This window comes from Bufo bufo, chromosome 3 (genome assembly GCF_905171765.1).
Source record: "Bufo bufo chromosome 3, aBufBuf1.1, whole genome shotgun sequence".
In the NCBI taxonomy this organism is placed as follows: Eukaryota; Metazoa; Chordata; class Amphibia; order Anura; family Bufonidae; genus Bufo; species Bufo bufo.
The window spans coordinates 19,543,235-19,568,826 of record NC_053391.1 but is presented as its reverse complement, the minus strand read 5'-3'; the positions used below and the strand labels follow the sequence as shown (position 1 = coordinate 19,568,826).

Here is a 25,592-nt window from a genome sequence, read left to right as displayed (position 1 = left end):
CTACTTCCTCGTGTGAATTTTTAAATGTTTCAAAAGATTTGATTTATCTTTAAAACATTTCTCACATTCTGTACATTTAAATGGCTTTATCCCTGTATGAATAATCTGATGTTGAACAAGATCTGACTTTTGACTAAAACACTTCTCACATTCTGTACATGAAAACGGCTTCTCTCCTGTGTGAATTCTCTGATGTTGAACAAGATGTGACTTCTGACTAAAACACTTCTCACATTCTGTACATGAAAATGGCTTCTCTTCTGTGTGAATTCTCTGATGTTGAAAAAGAATTGACTTCTGGCGAAAACACTTCTCACATTCTGTACATGAAAACAGCTTCTCTCCTGTGTGAATTTTCTCATGACGTGCAAGATTTATTTTATGACTAAAACTCTTCTCACATTCTGAGCATGAATACGGTTTCTCTCCTGTGTGAATTCTCTGATGTTGAACAAGATATGACTTCCGACTAAAACACTTCTCACATTCTGTACATGAAAATGGCTTCTCTTCTGTGTGAATTCTCTGATGTCGAAAAAGAATTGACTTCAGACGAAAACACTTCTCACATTCTATACATGAATACGGTTTCTCTCCTGTGTGAATTCTCTGATGTTCAACAAGATTTGTTTTTGTAATAAATGATTTCCCACATTCTGGACATTTAAATGACCTTTCACCTTGTCGAGTTTCCTTAAATTTCATTTCTAAAGGTTTCCTACATTCAGCTCTTGTTGACATTTCACCCAGTCTGTGTTCAGTTCTATTACTGACAAGTCGTACTTAATTATCTTTTACGTCATAAGAGGAAGAGAAAAGATATTTCTAGTAGCTTCTTATCCTGTCATCACCTGGAGAAAGAAGAACATATTTATAAGTTAAATGGTCCTTATTTTCCTTGCTACTAATTAATTAATGCTACAAATATATAAATAGCTCATTAGCTGCTGCTAATTACTAGGACACGGCTCTTTAGGCAGGGCTGCACTAGATGCAATATTCTACCCAATAGCCTTGGAGTGTGTATGTGATGAATGGATGGAGCCAAAATATACTAGTTACAGGTGTGTGGATGGAGCCAAAACATACTGGCTGCGAATACATGGTTGTGACCTATATACTGGCCGCAAGCTATACAAATAGATTGGTCTGAACTCTGTACTATACAAGGGTACATTCTGGTCCACAGAGACTCCACTCTGGTAGAGGCAGTGAGATCTACTGTATTTAGCATTATACGACCTATGAACTAGGTGGAACAACCACATCTGCATATACACCCACAGGATCACTTGTTATATAGACACATGTGTCCATTCACACTGGTTACCGTGCCCTCAACTCTGACTTGCTTATCTATAGCAATCACTAGCTAGCAAGTAGGGTTTTCTAGCCCAGTCCCTTAACTGTACAGAGGAGTTATTTGCTACCCCTCTCTGTATAGGTTGGAGACTGGTTGCTTGATGGTCACAGACTGTGACATATAGGCCTTTTGCCCCCTTTTAACCACCTCCGGACCGCTGTACGCACAGACGCGTCCTGGAGGTGGTTGTTTCATTCAGAGACGCGAGATTTCGGTCACAGCCGGCCCGCGCATGCGCATCGTGGGCCGGCAAAAGTTCGAGGAGAATTGCATCAGCAACCTGCCAGCCAATGATCGTCGCTGGCAGGTTGCTGATTTTTAAAAAATCGAATCACAAGCCAGATAACAGATCATATTAGTAAATATGATCTGTTATATGGCTTCTCTGCTCCTGTGCTGGTCCTTTTCGTCGGTTGGATCCAGCACAGGAGCAGACTGAACTGTGAGTAGCACCAACACTACACCTTAGCCCCAGATCACCCCCCTGCACCCCAATTAACCCTTTGATCACCCCTTTGATCGCCCCTGTCAATCACTAGTGAAAGACAAAAAGTGATCAGTGTAAACTGTCACTTTTTTTTTCCACTAGTATTGGCTGTTAGGTTTTAGGGATAGTTTAGGCCCCTTGGTTAGGTAGTTAGCGTCAGTTAGCGCCCACCCCACCGCACCGCAGTCACTTTTATTCGCTGATTAGCGTATCGCTAATTAGCATTTGTACTTTTATAGTATCTGTAAGTGATCAAAACTGATCACAGTCAGATCTATAATAGTATTAGTGTCACCTTAGCTCACCCTCCACCCAAAAAGCAGTGTTTGCCCGATCAGGCCTGATCGGTCGCCCACACGTGCGTTCACCCACGCCCGCCCCACCGCAGTGACAAAAAATTATTATTTTTTGATCACTGCACATTCACTTTACACGCACTGCGGCGATAAAAAAATCAGTTTTGACATTTTTTATCAACCGCAGCGGCCTCCGGTACTTCGCTAGCCTCCCCTTTGTAAGACAGGTTTGCTTTTTTTCTTGGGTAGTCTCAGGGAATACCCCTAAATTAAGTAGTCCAAAATGTCAAACAGGGGGTATTCTTCTGAAGAGGCCTACAGGATTCTGACCCAGTCGATGAGGAATGGGAACCCTCATCTGACAAATCTAGCGGGTCAGAATATGAACCTGTAGAAAGCAGTGGCTCTCTGACCCAAAGTTCGGACGAGGAGGTTGAGGTCCCTGGCAGCACCAGGCGTACCCGGCCCCGTGTCGCTAGACCACAGGTTACGCAGGATCCGCTTCAAGAGCAGCAGAGTGGGGCTGGCGCTGTCGGATTACGTGGTGAGGCATACACCAGCAGCGCAGCCCTTCCTGGACCTAGTACCAGCACTGCCGTACAACCTGGTGAAGTAGCGAGCACCAGAAGGGCAGTTGAAGCTGGTACGGTGGCACGTGCAGTAGTTACCCCGTCGCAGCCACTGCGCAGACAGGCCCGTAGAGCCCCTAGAATCCCTGAGGTGCTGGCAAACCCTGATTGGCAGTCACCAACTTCAGCCGCACCTGTAGTTCCCCCTTTCACCGCCCAGTCTGGAGTTCGGGTTGAGACGGCTCAAATCGGTTCGGCCCTGGGATTTTTTGAGCTGTTCTTGACTGCGGAGCTCTTGGACTTAGTCGTGGCAGAGACAAACCGGTATGCCACACAATTTATAACCGCAAACCCGGGAAGCTATTATGCCCAGCCTTTCCGGTGGAAACCAGTCCAAGTTTCCGAACTTAAAATTTTTCTGGGCCTTCTCCTCAACATGGGCCTGACAAAAAAGCATGAATTGCGGTCATATTGGTCCACGAACCCGATTCATCACATGCCCATGTTCTCTGCTGCTATGTCCAGGACACGATTTGAGGCCATCCTGCGTTTTCTGCATTTTAGCGACAACACCACCTCCTGACCATTTCAACCAGAAATTTGCAGATTTGTATACCCCTGAGCAAAACATCTGCGTAGACGAGTCCCTAATACATTTTACCGGGCGCCTTGGCTTCAAACAATACATCCCAAGCAAGCGTGCCCGGTATGGGGTCAAATTGTATAAGCTCTGTGAAAGGGCCACAGGCTATACCCACAAATTTCGGATCTATGAGGGAAAAGATCAGACCCTGGAGCCGGTCGGTTGCCCTGACTACCTGGGGAGCAGTGGGAAGACAGTCTGGGACTTGGTGTCACCCTTATTCGGCAAGGGGTACCATCTTTATGTGGACAATTTTTACACAAGTGTGGCCCTCTTTAGGCATTTGTTTCTAGAACGGATTTGCGCCTGTGGCACCGCGCGAACTAGTCGCGTGGGCTTCCCCCAACGGCTTGTAACCACCCGTCTTGCAAGGGGGGAGAGGGCTGCCATGTGTAACAAAGAACTGCTCGCGGTGAAATGGAGAGACAAGCGTGACGTTTACATGCTCTCCTCCATTCACGCAGACACGACAATCCAAATTGAAAGAGCAACCCGTGTCATTGAAAAGCCCCTCTCAGTCCACGACTATAATGCGCTCATGGGAAGGGTGGACTTCAATGACCAGATGTTGGCTCCCTATTTAGTTTCCCGCAGAACCAGACGCTGGTATAAGAAGGTGTCTGTATATTTAATTCAATTGGCGCTGTATAATAGTTTTGTTCTCTACAGTAAGGCTGGGAGAACACGATCCCTCCTCAAATTCCAGGAAGAGATCATCGAGAACCTCCTTTACCCAGGAGGTTCCGTGGCCCCATCCACCAGTGTAGTTAGCCGTCTACACGAGCGACATTTCCCCAGTGTCGTTGCTGGTACCTCAACCCAACCGCCACCCCGAAAAAAATGTCGTGTCTGTAGCAGGAGTGGAATAAGGCGTGACACCCGCTATTTCTGTCCTGACTGCCCTGACCACCCTGCCTTATGCTTAGGAGAGTGTTTCCGGAAGTACCACACACAGGTACACCTAGCATAGGGATTGCATCTCACAGGACAGGCACACAGGGCTATTAGGGCCCTTTTACTCACAGCTGCTGCAAACCTCTCCTTTCACCTGGGATAAAGTGCATAACGTACTTTGCCACATCTTTGGGCGATTTGCGCTTTGCACATTGTCCCATGGGGAAGGAGAGGTTTGTTCTATAAAGGTAAAAAAAACTAAACAAAAAAAAAATTACGTAAATTACGTAAGTAAAAAAGTTAAAAAAGTTAAAAAAAAGTTAATATTTTCTATTCTAAAGTTAATAAAGTTATTGCTTTGCGGCCTGGTTTTTTCTTTTTTGTTTTGTTTTTTTTTACCTTTCAGGTGGACCAACCGATCGACTAGCTGCAGCACTGATGTGCATTTGGACAGAAGCATTGCGCTGCTGTCAGATTACACGCAAGTCGGTGTATGCGGCGCTGCAAGACGAGATTTCTCCTCTGCAGTAAAAGATACGTTTGCCGAGGCATATGAGCTGAGGAGGTGGCGGTGTTCATATACTTTGGCAAACACTTTGTATATATAAAAAAAAAAATCCCGGCAATAATTTATTCATCCACATCGATTGATGTGAATGGAGAAATCGGGTTTGCCAGGGCATACGAGCTAAGTGGGTATGGATGTTGGGCGGAGCTCCTATGTCCTGGCAGACGCCTTTCCCCTCCTTTTTCTTTTTTTGGCAGAGATTTTTTCATCCACATTGATCGATGCGAATGAAGAAATCTGTGCCGTTCATTTTTTTCTTTCAGCCCAGAGGCTGAACGGAAAAAAAAAATGCTGGGTGAGATAAATATCTTGGTCAAATGCCAACTTTGTATAAAAAAAGGGGAAAAGTTGTCTTTTGCCAAGATATTTCTCTCACCCAGCATGGGTATATGTAAAATGACACCACAAAACACATTCCCCAACTTCTCCTGAATACGGCGATACCACATGTGTGACACTTTTTTGCAGCCTAGGTGGGCAAAGGGGCCCACATTCCAAAGAGCACCTTTCGGATTTCGCAGGTCATTTACCTACTTACCACACATTAGGGCCCCTGGAAAATGCCAGGGCAGTATAACTACCCCACAAGTGACCCCCTTTTGGAAAGAAGACACCCCAAGGTATTCCGTGAGGGGCATGGCAAGTTCCTAGAATTTTTTATTTTTTGTCACAAGTTAGTGGAAAATGATTATTTTTTATTTTTTATTTTTTTCATACAAAGTCTCATATACCACTAACTTGTGACAAAAAATAAAAACTTCCATGAACTCACTATGCCCATCAGCGAATACCTTGGGGTCTCTTCTTTCCAAAATGGGGTCACTTGTGGGGTAGTTATACTGCCCTGGCATTCTAGGGGCCCAAATGTGTGGTAAGGAGTTTAAAATCAAATTCTGTAAAAAATGGCCTGTGAAATCCGAAAGGTGCTCTTTGGAATATGGGCCCCTTTGCCCACCTAGGCTGCAAAAAAGTGTCACACATCTGGTATCTCTGTATTCAGGAGAAGTTGAGGAATGTGTTTTGGGGTGTCTTTTTACATATACCCATGCTGGGTGAGATAAATATCTTGGTCAAATGCCAACTTTGTATAAAAAAATGGGAAAAGTTGTCTTTTGCCAAGATATTTCTCTCACCCAGCATTGGTATATGTAAAATGACACCCCAAAACACATTCCTCAACTTCTCCTGAATACAGAGATACCAGATGTGTGACACTTTTTTGCAGCCTAGGTGGGCAAAGGGGCCCATATTCCAAAGAGCACCTTTCGGATTTCACTGGTCATTTTTTACAGAATTTGATTTCAAACTCCTTACCACACATTTGGGCCCCTAGAATGCCAGGGCAGTATAACTACCCCACAAGTGACCCCATTTTGGAAAGAAGACACCCCAAGGTATTCCGTGAGGGGCATGGCGAGTTCCTAGAATTTTTTATTTTTTGTCACAAGTTAGTGGAAAATGATGATTTTTTTTTTTTTTTTTTCATACAAAGTCTCATATTCCACTAACTTGTGACAAAAAATAAAAACTTCCATTGAAATCCGAAAGGTGCTCTTTGGAATATGGGCCCCTTTGCCCACCTAGGCTGCAAAAAAATGTCACACATCTGGTATCTCCGTACTCAGGAGAAGTTGGGGAATGTGTTTTGGGGTGTCATTTTACATATACCCATGCTGGGTGAGAGAAATATCTTGGCAAAAGACAACTTTTCCCATTTTCTTTATACAAAGTTGGCATTTGACCAAGATATTTATCTCACCCAGCATGGGTATATGTAAAAAGACACCCCAAAACACATTCCTCAACTTCTCCTGAATACAGAGATACCAGATGTGTGACACTTTTTTGCAGCCTAGGTGGGCAAAGGGGCCCATATTCCAAAGAGCACCTTTCGGATTTCACTGGTCATTTTTTACAGAATTTGATTTCAAACTCCTTACCACACATTTGGGCCCCTAGAATGCCAGGGCAGTATAACTACCCCACAAGTGACCCCATTTTGGAAAGAAGACACCCCAAGGTATTCCGTGAGGGGCATGGCGAGTTCCTAGAATTTTTTATTTTTTGTCACAAGTTAGTGGAAAATGATAATTTTTTTTTTTTTTTTTTTTTCATACAAAGTCTCATATTCCACTAACTTGTGACAAAAAATAAAAACTTCCATGAACTCACTATGCCCATCAGCAAATACCTTGGGGTCTCTTCTTTCCAAAATGGGGTCACTTATGGGGTAGTTATACTGCCCTGGCATTCTAGGGGCCCAAATGTGTGGTAAGGAGTTTGAAATCAAATTCTGTAAAAACTGACCAGTGAAATCCGAAAGGTGCTCTTTGGAATATGGGCCCCTTTGCCCACCTAGGCTGCAAAAAAGTGTCACACATGTGGTATCTCCGTATTCAGGAGAAGTTGAGGAATGTGTTTTGGGGTGTCTTTTTACATATACCCATGCTGGGTGAGATAAATATCTTGGTCAAATGCCAACTTTGTATAAAAAAATGGGAAAAGTTGTCTTTTGCCAAGATATTTCTCTCACCCAGCATGGGTATATGTAAAATGACACCCCAAAACACATTCCCCAACTTCTCCTGAGTACGGAGATACCAGATGTGTGACACTTTTTTGCAGCCTAGGTGGGCAAAGGGGCCCATATTCCAAAGAGCACCTTTCGGATTTCACTGGTCAGTTTTTACAGAATTTGATTTCAAACTCCTTACCACACATTTGGGCCCCTAGAATGCCAGGGCAGTATAACTACCCCACAAGTGACCCCATTTTGGAAAGAAGAGACCCCAAGGTATTTCGTGATGGGCATAGTGAGTTCATAGAACTTTTTATTTTTTGTCACAAGTTAGTGGAATATGAGACTTTGTAAGGAAAAAAAAAAAAAATCATCATTTTCCGCAAACTTGTGACAAAAAATAAAAAGTTCTATGAACTCACTATGTTTATAAGCGAATACCTTAGGGTGTGTACTTTCCGAAATGGGGTCATTTGTGGGGTGTTTGTACTGTCTGGGCATTGTAGAACCTCAGGAAACATGACAGGTGCTCAGAAAGTCAGAGCTGCTTCAAAAAGCGGAAATTCACATTTTTGTACCATAGTTTGTAAACGCTATAACTTTTACCCAAACCATTTTTTTTTTTACCCAAACATTTTTTTTTTTATCAAAGACATGTAGAACAATAAATTTAGAGTAAAATTTATATATGGATCTCGTTTTTTTTGCAAAATTTTACAACTGAAAGTGAAAAATGTCATTTTTTTGCAAAAAAATCGTTAAATTTCGATTAATAACAAAAAAAGTAAAAATGTCAGCAGCAATGAAATACCACCTAATGAAAGCTCTATTAGTGAGAAGAAAAGGAGGTAAAATTCATTTGGGTGGTAAGTTGCATGACCGAGCAATAAACGGTGAAAGTAGTGTAGGTCAGAAGTGTAAAAAGTGGCCTGGTCTTTCAGGGTGTTTAAGCACTGGGGGCTGAGGTGGTTAAACAGACTTTTAATAAAGGTTTTGTTTTTTAATTTTAACGTTCATCAGGCTGTGATATTATTAGTATTTAGGAACGTCTACCCACTTATCTCTTTATAGTGTGAATTAATTTTGATTATTAATCCTGCAGACCAGTCCATAACATTGTGTTCACATAAAGGTGTTTTGCACTGTAATATTATTTCTATATGAACTTTACACTTTGGCCCATGTGCTATGTAGCATTATCCTGGGCTTGTACCATGAAACAGACATGACACCTTGATTAGATTTTATCAGTCCCTTGTGAGTTTATTTTTTAATTTTTTATGAGATTACTTATTTAACCCTTTCATGACCAAGGGTCATTGATGCCCCAGTGTCCAGGTCAAAATTTACAAATCTGACATGCGTTACTTTATGTGGTAATAGCTTTGGAACACTTTTACTTATCCACGCCATTCTTAAATTGTTTTCTCGTGACACATTGTACTTCATGATAGTCATATATTTGAGTCAATATTTTTCACCTTTATTTATGAAAAAATCCCAAATTTACAAAAAATTTAGAAAAATTCACAATTTTCCAAATTTCTAATTCTTTGCTTCTAAAACAGAAAGTGATACCTAATAAAATATTTATTACTTAACATTCCCCATATGTCTACTTTATGTTGGCATCATTTTGGAAATGTCATTTTATTTTTTTAGGACGTTAGAAGGCTTAGAAGTTTAGAAGCAATTCTTACAATTTTTAAGAAAATTTCCAAAACCCACTTTTTAAGAACCAGTTCAGGTCTGAAGTCACTTTGTGGGGCTTACATAGTGGTAACCCCCATAAATGACCCCATTGTAGAAACTTCACCCCTCAAGTTACTCAAAACTGATTTTACAAACTTTGTTAACCCTTTAGGCGTTCCACAAGAATTAAAGGAAAATGGAGATTAAATTTCTAAATTTCACTTTTTTGGCAGATTTTCCATTTTATAATTTTTTTTCTTTAACACATTGAGGGTTAACAGCCAAACAAAACTCAATATTTATTACCCTGATTCCGCGGTTTACAGAAACACCCCACATGTGGTCGTAAACTGCTGTACAGGCACACGGCAGGGCGCAGAAAGAAAGGAATGCCATACGGTTTTTGGAAGGTAGATTGTGCTGGATTGGTTTTCTGAACGCCATATGTTTTTTATTTTTCTGCCGATCGTCTTGCGCAGGGGCTCGTTTTTTGCAGAAAGTGTTGAGGTTTTTATTGGTACCATTTTTGGGTACATAGGATTTTTTGATCATTCATTATTACACTTTATGGGGCAAGGTGACCCAAAAAGTGGCTGTTTTGGAACAGTTTTCATTTATTTATTTTTACAGCGTTCATCTGATAAGTTAGGTCATGTGATAGTTTTATAGAAAAGATCGTTACGGACGTGGCAATACCTAATATGTATACTTTTTCTTATTTATTTAAGTTTTACACAATAATAGCATTTCTGAAACCAAAAAAATGATGTTTTAGTGTCTCTATAGTCTGAGAGCCATAGCTTTTTTATTTTTTGGGCGATTGTCTTAAATAGGGTATCATTTTTTGCGGAACTAGGTGATGGTTTGATTGGTAATATTTTGGGGGTCATAAACCTTTTTGATCGCTTGCTGTTGCACTTTTTGTGATGTAAGGTGACAAAAATAGCTTTTTTGACACTGTTTTTTTTATTTTATTTTTATGGTGTTTATCGGACGGGGTCTATCATGTGATATATTTATAGAGACGGTTGTTACGGACGCGATGACACCTAATATGTGTAGTTTATTTCATTTTTTCATTTTTTTTATAGAAAAAGGCAATTTTTTTAATTTACATTTTTTTTTTCATTTTTATTATTTTCGCTTTCTTTTTTTATCAAGTCCCACTTGGATCATGAAGATCCAGTGAAGCTGATGGCTGTACTATACTTTGCAATGCTCTTGCATTGCAAAGTATAATACTATTAGGTGCCCTGTAGGTGGCAACAGCGGACGCTTTTGCAAAGCGTCCGGTTGCCATGGCAACCATCGGGTGCCGCAATCACAGCGCTGCAGCCCCGATGGTTGAGAGAGGGAGCTCCCTCCCTCTATTAACCTCATAAATGCCGCAATCGCGGCATCTATGGGGTTACAGGAGAGTGTCAGCATAGAGCTGACACTCTCTGCAGATGGCAGGCGGCTCAGTAATGGAGCCGCCGCGATCACAAACAGCAGGGGGATCGGGGGGTTCGGGGGCAGCGCTGGAAAGGGGGGGGAATCGGGGGGGGGTATGGCCGCCAATATTGAAGGAGGCTGGGGCAGGATGGGCGGGTCAGAATGAAAGCATGGGGCGGGGAGGGGGCGGACCGCATCAGGGAAGCTGCCTGCCTCTAGATGATCTGCAGACGGACACAAGGGGGGGCTTGGAGGGGCACAGCCACAGATCGGGGGGCACAGATGGGGGGGTATTATGAGGACCCTACCTGATTTCATGCTCTGATCTGCAGAGCGAAGATCAGAGTATGAAACCGGCATTTTTTTCACTGCCGCGATCCGATTGGTTAGTCTGCACAGACTAACCAATCGGATCGATTGTCGGCAAGGGGCCACTCTGATTGGTCCCTTGCCGGCATTACTGCACTGTATGCTGTCCGTGACAGCAGCAGGGCTCGGGCAGAAGCTTTAATCCAAGCGCTTTGCAGCGCTTGGATTAAAGAGCTGGTTTGACGTTTATACACGTGGTAGCTGCACGGGGTATGTGCAGCTATCACGTATATATACAGATTGCGGTCGGGAAGAGGTTAATAAATCTAAAACCGGACAATCCTTGCTCTCTGTCTATCCGGGAGGTGCTGGTAGCTCTTAAACTGCCAACACTATTGATCATTGAAACTTCTTCACTCTCTAAACTCACGTTCAATACATTTTTATTGGTTTCTCATGTTTTAAGGGACAAATCAGATCATAGACGGCAAACATTTTCAGTCACCAGACTTTTTCATGTCATTTGATTGCCCAGAAAGTAGGATTTAAGGAAAGCAAGGAGATTGAATTGCGGTCTTTTTGATTTATCTATTGATATTAACTGGCATATAGGTAATACATGGATACCATTGGTATGGTAGAATTTACATCCTATGGACAATTCAAAAATCCATTAAAAAAAACTGGCAAATGGACCCCAAACCCCATTAACGTTTTGAATAATCCCTACAAGGAGGAAACTCTTTACCTCCATATTATATAAGTACACATTAGAAGACTGCCCACAAGTAGGATATGACATTAAGAAATCATTTATGGAAGTCATGACGGCACAAAATAGCATGAAAAGGCAATGTTTTGTGCTCCACCATCCTCTACACTATGTACTGTCTACAATATATGTTATGTGTACAGACCTGTATTATATACAGTCAGGTCCATAAATATTGGGACATGGACACAATTCTAACATTTTTGTCTCTATACACCACCACAATGGATTTGAAATGAAATAAACAAGATGTGCTTTACCTGCAGACTGTCAGCTTTAATTTGAGGGCATTTACATCCAAATCAGGTGAACGGTGCAGTAATTACAACAGTTTGCATATGTTCCTCCTACTTGTTAAGGGGCCAAAAGTAATGGGACATAATAATAATCATAAATCTAACTTTCACTTTTTAATACTTGGTTGCAAATCCTTTGCAGTCAATTACAGCCTGAAGTCTGGAACGTATAGACATCACCAGACGCTGGGTTTCATCCCTGGTGATGCTCTCCCAGGCTTCTACTACAACTGTCTTCAGTTCCTGCTTGTTCTTGGGGCATTTTCCCTTCAGTTTTGTCTTCAGCAAGTGAAATGCATGCTCAATCGGATTCAGGTCAGGTGATTGACTTGGCCATTGCATAACATTCCACTTCTTTCCCTTAAAAAACTCTTTGGTTGCTTTTTCAGTATGCTTTAGGTCATTGTCCATCTGCACTGTGAAGCGCCGTCCAATGAGTTCTGAAGCATTTGGCTGAATATGAGCAGATAATATTGCCCGAAACACTTCAGACTTCATCCTGCTGCTTTTGTCCGCAGTCACATCATCAATAAATTTTGTTTGTTTAATTTCAAATACATTGTGGTGGTGTATAGAGCCAAAAATGTTATAATTGTTTTGATGTCTCAATATTTATGGACCTGACTGTAACTGTAGATACACAGATATCTCTAGTTAGAGGAGCAGATTATGGTCTCTATAGAGAAAATGATGTGTGAGTTAATTACAGATTAGTCCTGTGAGTAAAACTCTTTCACAAATTTATTGGTACAGTCCAGTGATGGCAGTCAGGATCGGTGATTGTCCGTGTTCCCTGCACAGTTACAGGTATGTACTATCACATGTATGTACACTGCGTGTATAATTACATTACAGACAAAGACACATTGTCCTTATACACAGCACAGTCAGTACTTACCAGACATGGACCCTCTACACACTCAGTACTTGATCTCCATTCAGTGTTTTCTCCTCAGCAAGTCAGTGATCCAAGTGAATTCCCTTGGTGAATTCTGGCTTTCTGAGCCATGCTTGGGTCTTTTATACCTCTTTGGTGGCTATAGCTATCTGCTCCTCCTCTTCCCCCGAGAGGTGCCCAGTCCCACCTTCATAATCATGAAACTTTGTTCATCAGATCTTTCTTCCCTCATTACAATATGCAATGGAAGAATAATGGCCACACCTTCTCATCAACAAGTTTAGCATTTTCTGGCCTCCTGAGATGGTTCTTCATTTACACATTGTATTTGCAGGGTAGAGACCTATTGTTCACACTCCTATTTAGCATCTGTAAGAGATTCCTGGGATACTCTGAGACCTTTTCATATGAGAATCAGTGTAAACAATGAGCATTTTACATCCTGATGAGATACATTCCATCCAGACCTACAACCACATGACTCTCCATCTATAATTCACAGATATGAAATACTTCATATTATATTCAGTAGAACAGATTATAAATACTTTTATTATAAACCCTCTATGACAACTTGTTATAGGATTATTTATTATTTTCAGAAATCAGGCCGATACGATTCAGTTATAAATTATGCATTACTGGGTCAGCTTTAATCAACCACACACATTTCATGATCAGATACATCAGTTTTTTATATATGACACAATCTCTACATCATCTGCTCTGTAGTTTACTTGTGGCCATCACCATGATACAAGTTAAGACTGTCCTCACTGGGCTCCCAGATATCTGTGTCTTCATTTCCAGTTCTGAGAATGTAGACCTCTTCTGGTCATCTGCTTGGATTTCTCCTGACTATGATTATTCCTTCATTAGATACCACTTATACCATTGAGTCTATTTCACAATCCTTAGTCCATAGAACATATTATGCTTTATAACAATTGATCAGCTTAGAGAAGAATGTCAGTTGCTCTTTTGTGAACTCTGCATTTTTTTAGATTAAATATAGAAGAAGGAAAAAACATGACAATCTAAAATAGAAATCCAAACTGGATGCTGCTTGTTCCACCATTACTTCATCAGAGATATTTCTGCTGCTTAGTAAGAAGCAATCTGATAAATAAAAATTAAAGGGGTTAGGGTGGGTTCACACTAGCGTTAGGGATTCCGTTATGGTTTTCTGTTATAGCATGGTTATAACTAGTGTTGAGCACGAATATTCGAATAGCAATTTTTTATCTCAAATATCGCAACTTTGAGAATTCTCGAATATTTCGAATATAGTGCTATATATTCGCTATATCGAAAATTCATATTTTTTCCATCTGAAAACATGATTCCTCCCTGCTTCTTGCTTGTGGGTCAATGAGTCATTGGCCCACAAGCAACTGAAGCAGGAAGGAATCACGTTTTCAGATGGACAAAAAAATGACGAATATTCTAAATAACGAATATATTCGCTATATTGCTATATATTCGCTTTTTAGAATATTTGTCATATTCTAATCCAAGAATATAGAATATTTTTAATATTCGAGATCACGATTTAAACTGAAAAATCATGAACGTTATATGTCCACCGCTTTATAAAAGCCGAGGATGAAATCGTCATAGCCGTAAGTAATATTATATTACAGTACTTAAATTTCATCATATAGCATGCATGTCACAATTATTATATGTAGATCGAGTCTAGCGAAATATTCGTAAGTACGAATATTTGCTATATGAATGTGATTTTTTTTTTCTTACCAAAAAAACGTTTTTATGGTAAGAGTAGATAATACAGATTGTTGCACTAAGTACTCTTGTTACTTCACAGCACTATGTTTGTAGCATGTATGTATGGACAACAGATACATTTCTATCACATGCACATAGCACGTCCATTTTCCTGTCACTCAATATATACCACACACTATATACCATACACTATATACGGTTCCATACACTATATACCATACACACACACACAAACACAATATATATAGATTATATTTTATGTCCATAAGCTTTCTTTGTCTCACCGTATTTGCTGGTTCATTTAGCTATACCCAGGGTGCACCACGGGGATGCAAACCAGCAGTACACCCAATACCGTACCGTCACTTCTCTAGACAGGTACATTGCAGCTTAGCTGGCCAATATCCGATTGCTCACTCAGATACCATACACATACAATCGCAATACAAGCCGATCTTATAATGGTAACATTCAATCTAATATTTCCCCTTCAAAGACGTAACTACTTTTTGCTGGTTTGTTGAGGACATATTTTTTAAAACGTAGAATTAAAAAAAATTGCAATCATATGCTTGCATCTTTATCTTGCAGTGTTTGTTGGTGCGGGGATAGGCCCTTACCAAGAAGAGAGTGGAGAAGCGGGCCATCCTGAGGTCTCTCCGTGCAGAGTTATATATGAAATTCTCCTTGTGGCACAAAGATTGAGAACTACAGAAGAAGTGGTGCGATCTGAAGAGGTATAAGCCCAATCTTGTAAAGGAGATGAGCGAACGATTGTGTCCAGGTACAATATTTACATGACTTTTGTATCTCTTTCTACAACACTATGTAATGTATATACTCAGTTATGCTGCTAATCCGTACAGATGTAGTTGGGATAACACACAACCTCTTAACTTATTGCGTTATGTTGAAACAGAATCCATTTAAAAAAAATAGCTTAACGCATTTAAAGGGATTCTGTCACCAGGTTTCACCCCCTCCAGATAAAAATATGGTTATGTTCAGGGAGCTTTCTCGATTCCTAATGTGGTCTTATAAATGTAATCTGTAGGGTCATTTTGCTAAAAAAAACGCTATTACTAACCTGTCATTCAACAAAATAAGGTGCCCAAGGGGATGTAAATGGATCCAAGCTGCCGCCCGCACCCGCCGCCGTTCGTGCCCAGCTCCGCCTTTCCCGACCTCAGCGCCGCCTCATAATCCTGTGTGAAGCCTCCGGATCTCCCTCCCCCCTCCTTCTGCTCTAACATCTCGCGCGTGCGCACAGGGCTCTGCCTGATGCGCCAGTGCGGACTTCTCCGTTCGGCTTCATAGAGCGAAGTGCGCATGCGCCGGCACTTCGCTCAACCTCTCGATGACCTGCACACTGGCAGAGCCCTGTGTGCACGCGCGAAATGTTAGAGCAGAAGGAGGGGGGAGGGAGGGAGAGCTGGAGGGGGTGAAACCTGGTGACAGAATCCCTTTAACTGCATTTTGTTTACATAACACGTCTCCTAAAGCATGTGTGTTAAATCTACTACATTCGTATTTAATCCATTTAAAAATGATTACTTAATACCTGGTGTGACACGTTTAAAATCATCTGCTTACATCATACATCTCTACCTCACTGTGATTGTATTTATATAGTTATACACACTGCTCGGTACAGATGTATGATGTCACTGGATGATTTCATGCATTTTACACACACACACATATATATATATATACTCACCTAAAGAATTATTAGGAACACCTGTTCTATTTCTCATTAATGCAATTATCTAGTCAACCAATCACATGGCAGTTGCTTCAATGCATTTAGGGGGGTGGTCCTGGTCAAGACAATCTCCTGAACTCCAAACTGAATGTCAGAATGGGAAAGAAAGGTGATTTAAGCAATTTTGAGCATGGCATGGTTGTTGGTGCCAGACGGGCTGGTCTTAGTATTTCACAATCTGCTCAGTTACTGGGATTTTCACGCACAACCATTTCTAGGGTTTACAAATAATGGTGTGAAAAGGGAAAAACATCCATTATGCGGCAGTCCTGTGGGCAAAAATGCCTTGTGGATGCTAGAGGTCAGCAGAAAATGGGCCGACTGATTTAAGCTGATAGAAGAGCAACGTTGACTGAAATAACCACTCGTTACAACCGAGGTATGCAGCAAAGCATTTGTGAAGCCACAACACGCACAACCATGAGGCAGCTGGGCTACAACAGCAGAAGACCCCACCGGGTACCACTCATCTCCACTACAAATAGGAAAAAGAGGTTACAATTTGCACGAGCTCACCAAAATTGGACTGTTGAAGACTGGAAAAATGTTGCCTGGTCTGATGAGTCTCGATTTCTGTTGAGACATTCAAATGGTAGAGTCCGAATTTGGCGTAAACAGAATGAGAACATGTATCCATCCTCTGATGGCTACTTCCAGCAGGATAATGCACCATGTCACAAAGCTCGAATCATTTCACATTGGTTTCTTGAACATGACAATGAGTTCACTGTACTAAAATGGCCCCCACAGTCACCAGATCTCAACCCAATAGAGCATCTTTGGGATGTGGTGGAACGGGAGCTTTGTGCCCTGGATGTGCATCCCTCAAATCTCCATCAACTGCAAGATGCTATCCTATCAATATGGGCCAACATTTCTAAAGAATGATATCAGCAGCTTGTTGAATCAATACCACGTAGAATTAAGGCAGTTCTGAAGACAAAAGGGGGTCCAACACCGTATTAGTATGGTGTTCCTAATAATTCTTTAGGTGAGTGTATACAGGGAGTGCAGAATTATTAGGCAAGTTGTATTTTTGAGGGTTAATTTTATTATTGAACAACAACCATGTTCTCAATGAACCCAAAAAACTCATTAATATCAAAGCTGAATAGTTTTGGAAGTAGTTTTTAGTTTGTTTTTAGTTTTAGCTATTTTAGGGGGATATCTGTGTGTGCAGGTGACTATTACTGTGCATAATTATTAGGCAACTTAACAAAAAACAAATATATACCCATTTCAATTATTTATTTTTACCAGTGAAACCAATATAACATCTCAACATTCACAAATATACATTTCTGACATTCAAAAACAAAACAAAAACAAATCAGTGACCAATATAGCCACCTTTCTTTGCAAGGACACTCAAAAGCCTGCCATCCATGGATTCTGTCAGTGTTTTGATCTGTTCACCATCAACATTGCGTGGAGCAGCAACCACAGCCTCCCAGACACTGTTCAGAGAGGTGTACTGTTTTCCCTCCTTGTAAATCTCACATTTGATGATGGACCACAGGTTCTCAATGGGGTTCAGATCAGGTGAACAAGGAGGCCATGTCATTAGATTTTCTTCTTTTATACCCTTTCTTGCCAGCCACGCTGTGGAGTACTTGGACACGTGTGATGGAGCATTGTCCTGCATAAAAATCATGTTTTTCTTGAAGGATGCAGACTTCTTCCTGTACCACTGCTTGAAGAAGATGTCTTCCAGAAACTGGCAGTAGGACTGGGAGTTGAGCTTGACTCCATCCTCAAACCGAAAAGGCCCCACAAGCTCATCTTTAATGATACCAGCCCAAACCAGTACTCCACCTCCACCTTGCTGGCGTCTGAGTCGGACTGGAGCTCTCTGCCCTTTACCAATCCAGCCACGGGCCCATCCATCTGGCCCATCAAGACTCACTCTCATTTCATCAGTCCATAAAACCTTAGAAAAATCTGTCTTGAGATATTTCTTGGCCCAGTCTTGACGTTTCAGCTTGTGTGTCTTGTCCAGTGGTGGTCGTCTTTCAGCCTTTCTTACCTTGGCCATGTCTCTGAGTATTGCACACCTTGTGCTTTTGGGCACTCCAGTGATGTTGCATCTCTGAAATATGGCCAAACTGGTGGCAAGTGGCATCTTGGCAGCTGCACGCTTGACTTTTCTCAGTTCATGGGCAGTTATTTTGCGCCTTGGTTTTTCCACACGCTTCTTGCGACCCTGTTGACTATTTTGAATGAAACGCTTGATTGTTCGATGATCACGCTTCAGAAACTTTGCAATTTTAAGAGTGCTGCATCCCTCTGCAAGATATCTCACTATTTTTGACTTTTCTGAGCCTGTCAAGTCCTTCTTTTGACCCATTTTGCCAAAGGAAAGGAAGTTGCCTAATAATTATGCACACCTGATATAGGGTGTTGGTCATTAGACCACACCCCTTCTCATTACAGAGATGCACATCACCTAATATGCTTAATTGGTAGTAGGCTTTCGAGCCTATACAGCTTGGAGTAAGACAACATGCATAAAGAGGATGATGTGGTCAAAATACTCATTTGCCTAATAATTCTGTACATGGTGTATATACACACACACCCCAAATATTTAACCACATAAACCACTGTAGCGGAGCCATAATGCAACATAGGCTTTGTCTGCCGGTATTAAATGGGTTTATTTTGGGATCAAGTAGTTCACACAGGAAGCACAGCATTATTAGTAAACAAAACCATCAACTAATATCCCATCACTCTTCCCAATAACTGGACGACACTGACAGACAGTATCAGGAGCAAAACCCTGTTTAATGCCACATTCCCTACTTTTATGCCCCTCTCCCATGCAAGGGAGACACCTATAGAAAATTATCCATTCTTTAATCACAGACTGGTTACAGCCCACACATCCCCTGTCAGAACTATTGGGTATAAATAAAGTCCATAAGTATAAGGCCTATATAAGATGTATGGACATGAACCTAAAGAACAACCATTTTGTCTTATTTTAAAAAGTGCAGGGTGAGTTCAGGATTAATAACCAAGGATTAACATTATATACCAGAGTGTTTACCCAAGTCTGTTTTTGTGAGAAGGAGATGTCCCAAGGTCTAATGAAAACTAATTGCCTAGATAAGGTACAAACTCCTATGTCATTGTTAGAATCTCTCCCAGAGTAAAACACAAATTAATGATCTCTTTCCTTAAGGTTTTCTTGAATGGAGAAATGTGGACACAGGTGGTCATAAACAAACCCTGTCTTTTCCCCAGAACAATGACCTAAGAATGGTCATGTGTATCTTGATTTAATTTGGTCTGGTCAAAAGATTAAGGGGTATACGAGGTGTTTGACTAAATACAAAAGTCATTGTCTATTCAAGATCTCCTCAAGGTTTTGTCTGAAACCTTAGTTAAAATTTATTGCTAGTAAATGAATAAGGGAATATATAGAAAACATAAATAAGTGCCTCGACTTTTGTATGGAGTACTAGTGCCATCTAGTGTTAGGGTAACATAAAGGTTTAGGGTGTATTTTCCCTAGGGAGGTTCTATTAATTATAAAGTGAGGTCACTAGTTAATGATAAAACTTGGCCAAGCCCTTTCTAAGATAGGATAAAAAATTGGTATGGGCTGACAGAAGGGAGCTCTCTGACCATCATCAGCTCTCTAACTATCATCATCAAGGGAAGATCATCAAGGGAAAAGACCAGATCCAGCCCTGACCACCTTTTCAGTCATTGGAGGCAGCCATCTTAGAACCATTGAAACTGATTTCTGCTAGCTGACATTTTGTTATAGTATAACCTTACCTATATTTTATAGGATAATTAATTAATATTATACATATCTATATATATTCAATTAACCATACTTTGTGTATAGTATCTGTTTTGGAATAAGATTGGGTTGTACCTGCAGCATCATCCTGAAAATTAATCCAATACAGGGAGATTGAAAATATACTGGTGAAAACATGGTATTATCTCCAAGGAATTGAATTCAGTTCTAGACCGGTATGGTTGATTATATACATATATATCTGTATAGATAATAGATAAACCAAATTTGGGTTTAATCAGACATTTGTCGGCTGAGAGAAATCAAGTATTAAATTGATTTAAAATATAATTGAGGGGTATCATTATAAGAAGGCATAATTGTGTATATATACACTGCGTGCAGAATTATTAGGCAAATGAGTATTTTGACCACATCATCCTCTTTATGCATGTTGTCTTACTCCAAGCTGTATAGGCTCGAAAGCCTACTACCAATTAAGCATATTAGGTGATGTTCATCTCTGTAATGAGAAGGGGTGTGGTCTAATGACATCAACACCCTATATCAGGTGTGCATAATTATTAGGCAACTTCCTTTCCTTTGGCAAAATGTGTCAAAAGAAGGACTTGACAGGCTCAGAAAAGTCAAAAATAGTGAGATATCTTGCAGAGGGATGCAGCACTCTTAAAATTGCAAAGCTTCTGAAGCGTGATCATCGAACAATCAAGCGTTTCATTAAAAATAGTCAACAGGGTCGCAAGAAGCGTGTGGAAAAACCAAGGCGCAAAATAACTGCCCATGAACTGAGAAAAGTCAAGCGTGCAGCTGCCAAGATGCCACTTGCCACCAGTTTGGCCATATTTCAGAGCTGCAACATCACTGGAGTGCCCAAAAGCACAAGGTGTGCAATACTCAGAGACATGGCCAAGGTAAGAAAGTCTGAAAGACGACCACCACTGAACAAGACACACAAGCTGAAACGTCAAGACTGGGCCAAGAAATATCTCAAGACTGATTTTTCTAAGGTTTTATGGACTGATGAAATGAGAGTGAGTCTTGATGGGCCAGATGGATGGGCCCGTGGCTGGATTGGTAAAGGGCATAGAGCTCCAGTCCGACTCAGACGCCAGCAAGGTGGAGGTGGAGTACTGGTTTGGGCTGGTATCATCAAAGATGAGCTTGTGGGGCCTTTTCGGGTTGAGGATGGAGTCAAGCTCAACTCCCAGTCCTACTGCCAGTTTCTGGAAGACACCTTCTTCAAGCAGTGGTACAGGAAGAAGTCTGCATCCTTCAAGAAAAACATGATTTTCATGCAGGACAATGCTCCATCACACACGTCCAAGTACTCCACAGCGTGGCTGGCAATCAAGGGTATAAAAGAAGAAAATCTAATGACATGGCCTCCTTGTTCACCTGATCTGAACCCCATTGAGAACCTGTGGTCCATCATCAAATGTGAGATTTACAAGGAGGGAAAACAGTACACCTCTCTGAACAGTGTCTGGGAGGCTGTGGTTGCTGCTGCACGCAATGTTGATGGTGAACAGATCAAAACACTGACAGAATCCATGGATGGCAGGCTTTTGAGTGTCCTTGCAAAGAAAGGTGGCTATATTGGTCACTGATTTGTTTTTGTTTTGTTTTTGAATGTCAGAAATGTATATTTGTGAATGTTGAGATGTTATATTGGTTTCACTGGTAAAAATAAATAATTGAAATGGGTATATATTTGTTTTTTGTTAAGTTGCCTAATAATTATGCACAGTAATAGTCACCTGCACACACAGATATCCCCCTAAAATAGCTAAAACTAAAAACAAACTAAAAACTACTTCCAAAAATATTCAGCTTTGATATTAATGAGTTTTTTTGGGTTCATTGAGAACATGGTTGTTGTTCAATAATAAAATTAATCCTCAAAAATACAACTTGCCTAATAATTCTGCACTCCCTGTATATTCTCAATTATTTTTGACTTTCTCACTATTGTGCATATCATTGATTGAATTTCAATTGTCACCAATTTTATTATATATTATTTTGTAATAAAAATTGTATTAATAAATTACATATATATTTTGTCTGTAACTGGGTTTTGTCTTCAATTCAACGCAGATCACGAGCTTGTTTTAGCTTGATATTTATGATAATAAATTAGAATCTTCTTCATTACAGATTTTAATTTATTCACATAAATAATATAGACTGTCAATCGGAGACAGCATAAATATTCCGACACCCCTCCCCTCAGTCTGAGAAGTAATTCAATCAACAATCCTTTTGAGACATCCATTGTAGCCATTGTGTTTCTATCGCACAACCAGACGAATGTTCCGCATGTTACATACTGATTAGGGAATTTAACATAACATTGTAAATCCATTCAACAGTACAGATGAAACATCTATTGTAGCCAAACGCAATCCGCTACAACCACTAATGTAATGCAATCTTAAGGAAGATCTTGATCTTTTAGTAGTAATATGTGGTAAGGCCGATTCATTGGCCTGTATTTGTGGGAGGGGCACGGTTGCCTATATCATGGCACCTCTGCCCCTCCTTCAATGAACAACGTGTCAACGCTGGCCTCGTTTCGTGCGTGAGGATTGCTTCTGTTTAAGCTCCTAGAAGTTCGTTTGTGCGCCTTGCAAACACTACTACCACAGCTACTGGATCAGGTAAGTGACTGCCACACTTGCAGTCTCGATCTCACAAGTCCGGCCGGCAGTGCCGGCTCCCTAGGTAACGGGGGAGCCACACTGCACCGGAGCGTCTGCCAGGCAGCGTCGGCTCCCACATGGCATGAATCGTAGGGTGCAGGGGTCAGCGTGATCCCGATTCGAATTTCTCCCCCCTTAATGTCTGGCACGGGCCGCTGTGCCACTAGTTACGCAGGGTCCTTGTCAGCAGTGTGGTCCATACCCCCCCCCTTATGCCCGCACTGGCCCCATGTCATTTGCGACGCACTTACCCGAGCGTCCTGCTTGTGCTCTTCTCCACGAGCTGCAGGCAGCTGGTAACTGTGTGGGCTCCCCCTGGTGGCCGCCGGAGCCGACACAGTCTATGGGCAGTGTTGGATGGTGCAGGCTCCCTCTAGTGGTGACTGCCGGCAGTGCAGTCCATGGCTCTGTGCTCTGTGTTGGCTCCATCTAGTGGCCACCAGAGCTATGACCACCTTAGGGAAATTTAGTTAGGGTTGTTAAAAAAAAAAAAAAAATAGGGGAATTAATATTATTTAAAAAAGAAAAAAAGAAATGAAAAATTAATAAAAATAGGGGGATAAATATAAAAAATATATATATATACATGCTTTTGATTGACGGAGTTGTTTTTAGGGAGGGGGCGACATACTTGTTCAGTGCTAGTCAGAGGATCTCCGTGTTGTTGGTCACACGCATCTACGCCTGGCGGTATGTCTTACGCAAGGATCTTACATGTCATTTTATTCCAGGATCTGTGTCGTCCTTCTTCAAATATATTCTGCACGTTGTTCAACCATCAGGGTACAGTATGGCAGTAGCTATGTCACGTTACTATTCCATTCTCTCCTTCTGGTAGTGGGTCAGTGGTGCCACTGTCAGACTCACCAATCACTGGGGTGTTCTAGGTTCGGCTATTGCTTCTCCTTGTCTCAGGTCCTCTCGTCCCTTTTCACACGTATTCTTCACAGTTGCATGGATCTCGGCCTACTCACAGCTCACGTCACATGGTCCCGGTGTCGGTTGACAGTCAGGGTTTGATTTGTGCAAACTGTATCCACAGGATATGTCACGTGCTTCAGACATAGTGGAGGCTTCGGTCGACGAGAACCCCGCCAGGATGTCAGAAGGGGGCAGTGTGTCGTCTCTTCGCACTTGGACCATCCCTAGGCTGATGACGGAGTTGTCCAGAAGGGGTATTTCGTATCCCGCTGCTGCTAGGAAGGCCGAGTTATACCGGTTACTGGTCGTTAACTCAGGCCCTCAGCAGCAGGAAGACGTCTCCATGATCACACTTCAGAATTCTCTGACACAAATTCATCTGATGTTGAATAACTTGACTTCATCTGTCACGGATGTGCAAACCAAGTTGGAAGCGGTTGAGTCTCGTAGTCCCGTCACTACTCCGCAGACCATCGATGCCGCTGTGCCGTCCACATCTACGGCGACAGGGGCATGTGTCTCTGTGACAGCGCCCAGTATTATGCCAGCACATTTTGTTCCTGCTAATCTAAAGAAGGACATCCTGGAAGGTAGGGATGTCAATCTAGCATCCTTACTGGTCGCTACCCGGGATCTTTCTGATAGTAGGGTAATTGCTTGTGGGGATGTGTCAGTGATCCTGAAAGGCCGGGACCACAGGCTGAAGCGCAAGCTCACGGTTCCTGAGTTTGTTCTTGCGTTTAGTTTATACAGAGACGTAATCTGTTCAGTTCGTCCTGAGAGAAGGGAAGAACTTGATTTGTATTTATTTAGGATAACGGAGTTGGGATACAAGTATGGTGGTAGTTCCTTCTACGACTACCATTGTTCTTTCTCGGCCAAGGCAGCTGCCACTTTAAGTCAGTTCCAGTTTCTCACAAACTGGGCTAACATTGATACGGAGATATTTTGTAGGCATTTCGCCGGGCTTAAAGCGCCATCGTGCTCCCTGTGCCAGTCAATTTACCATTCTACTGTGTGGTGTCATAAGGCTGCTCCAAGTGAGGGGTCCAGTTCTACAGGTCCTGTTCCCGGCCCGTCCGATTCACACAGATCCTCTGGTTTAGTTGACAAGCTGGGTAGACCCATCAAACTACTCGGCAGGTCACAGATTTGCAATAATTTCAACCACGCATCCTGTAACTTCAGTCAGTGTCGCCTGCTACACATATGTACTAACTGCTTCAGAGCCCACCCTAAAGTAGTCTGTTCATTAAAATCAGATAATAATTACATGTGTGTTGTTGATATAGTTCGGTTGCAGCAGTTCTTACGCAGGTACCCTGACCCAGGCTTCGTGGAGTTCCTTAGTACAGGGTTTATGTTCGGTTTCCACACCGGGATGGTGGCCCTTCCAGAGTCTACACACGAGTGCAGGAACTTGCAGTCCGCTGACCATCACTCCGATGTCTCCGATAGATTAATCTCAGCGGAATTAGTCAAAGGTTTCCTGATAGGCCCTTTTTCGTCATCACCCTTTGAACGGTGGAGAGTCAGCCCGATAGGAGTTGTGTTCGGTAAATTCAGTAACAAAGAGAGGTTGATTATCGACCTATCCGCCCCGCATGGTACCCCCATACCTAGCATCAACTCTCTAATTCCATCAGAAGAAGTTAGTATGAGATATGCCACCATAGATCAAGCCATCGCTCTTATCTTACAGTTAGGTCCCGGCACCATCCTTTCTAAAGCTGATATTGCAGACGCCTTCAAATTACTACCGATCAAACCGTCCCTCTGGCAGTGGTATGGTGTCAAATGGAGGGGCCTTTATTATTTTGCTTCCAATCTTACATTCAGGTCTAAGAGTAGCCCATGGTTATTCGACCAGTTAGCCAAGGCGCTCCACTGGATTTTAGTCCATGAATTCCACTGTAACAATATAATTCACTACCTGGA

The 25,592-nt window shown here is 41.7% G+C and overlaps 1 protein-coding gene across 1 annotated transcript; it reads right to left on the bottom strand.

Annotated features, from left to right (window-relative positions):
* Nucleotides 1-23,798, bottom strand: LOC120993555 (gastrula zinc finger protein XlCGF71.1-like). Its single transcript, XM_040422034.1, has 2 exons — nucleotides 23,715-23,798; nucleotides 1-525 (listed from the first exon to the last, which is right to left on the bottom strand). The coding sequence occupies exons 1-2, from the start codon at nucleotides 23,796-23,798 to the stop codon at nucleotides 1-3; spliced, it is 609 nt and encodes a 202-aa protein (XP_040277968.1).
* Nucleotides 23,799-25,592: the final 1,794 nt, after the last annotated feature.

What these genes read in the sequence shown, in the direction of transcription:
- LOC120993555 (XM_040422034.1), bottom strand. Translation starts at nt 23,798, where the DNA reads ATGTCTGAAGCACGTGACATATCCTGTGGATACAGTTTGCACAAATCA. An exon ending in CGACACCGGGACCATGTGAC is followed by an intron (nt 526 to 23,714) that starts GTGAGCTGTGAG and finishes TTTCGACATCAG; the next exon opens with AGAATTCACACAGAAGAGAA.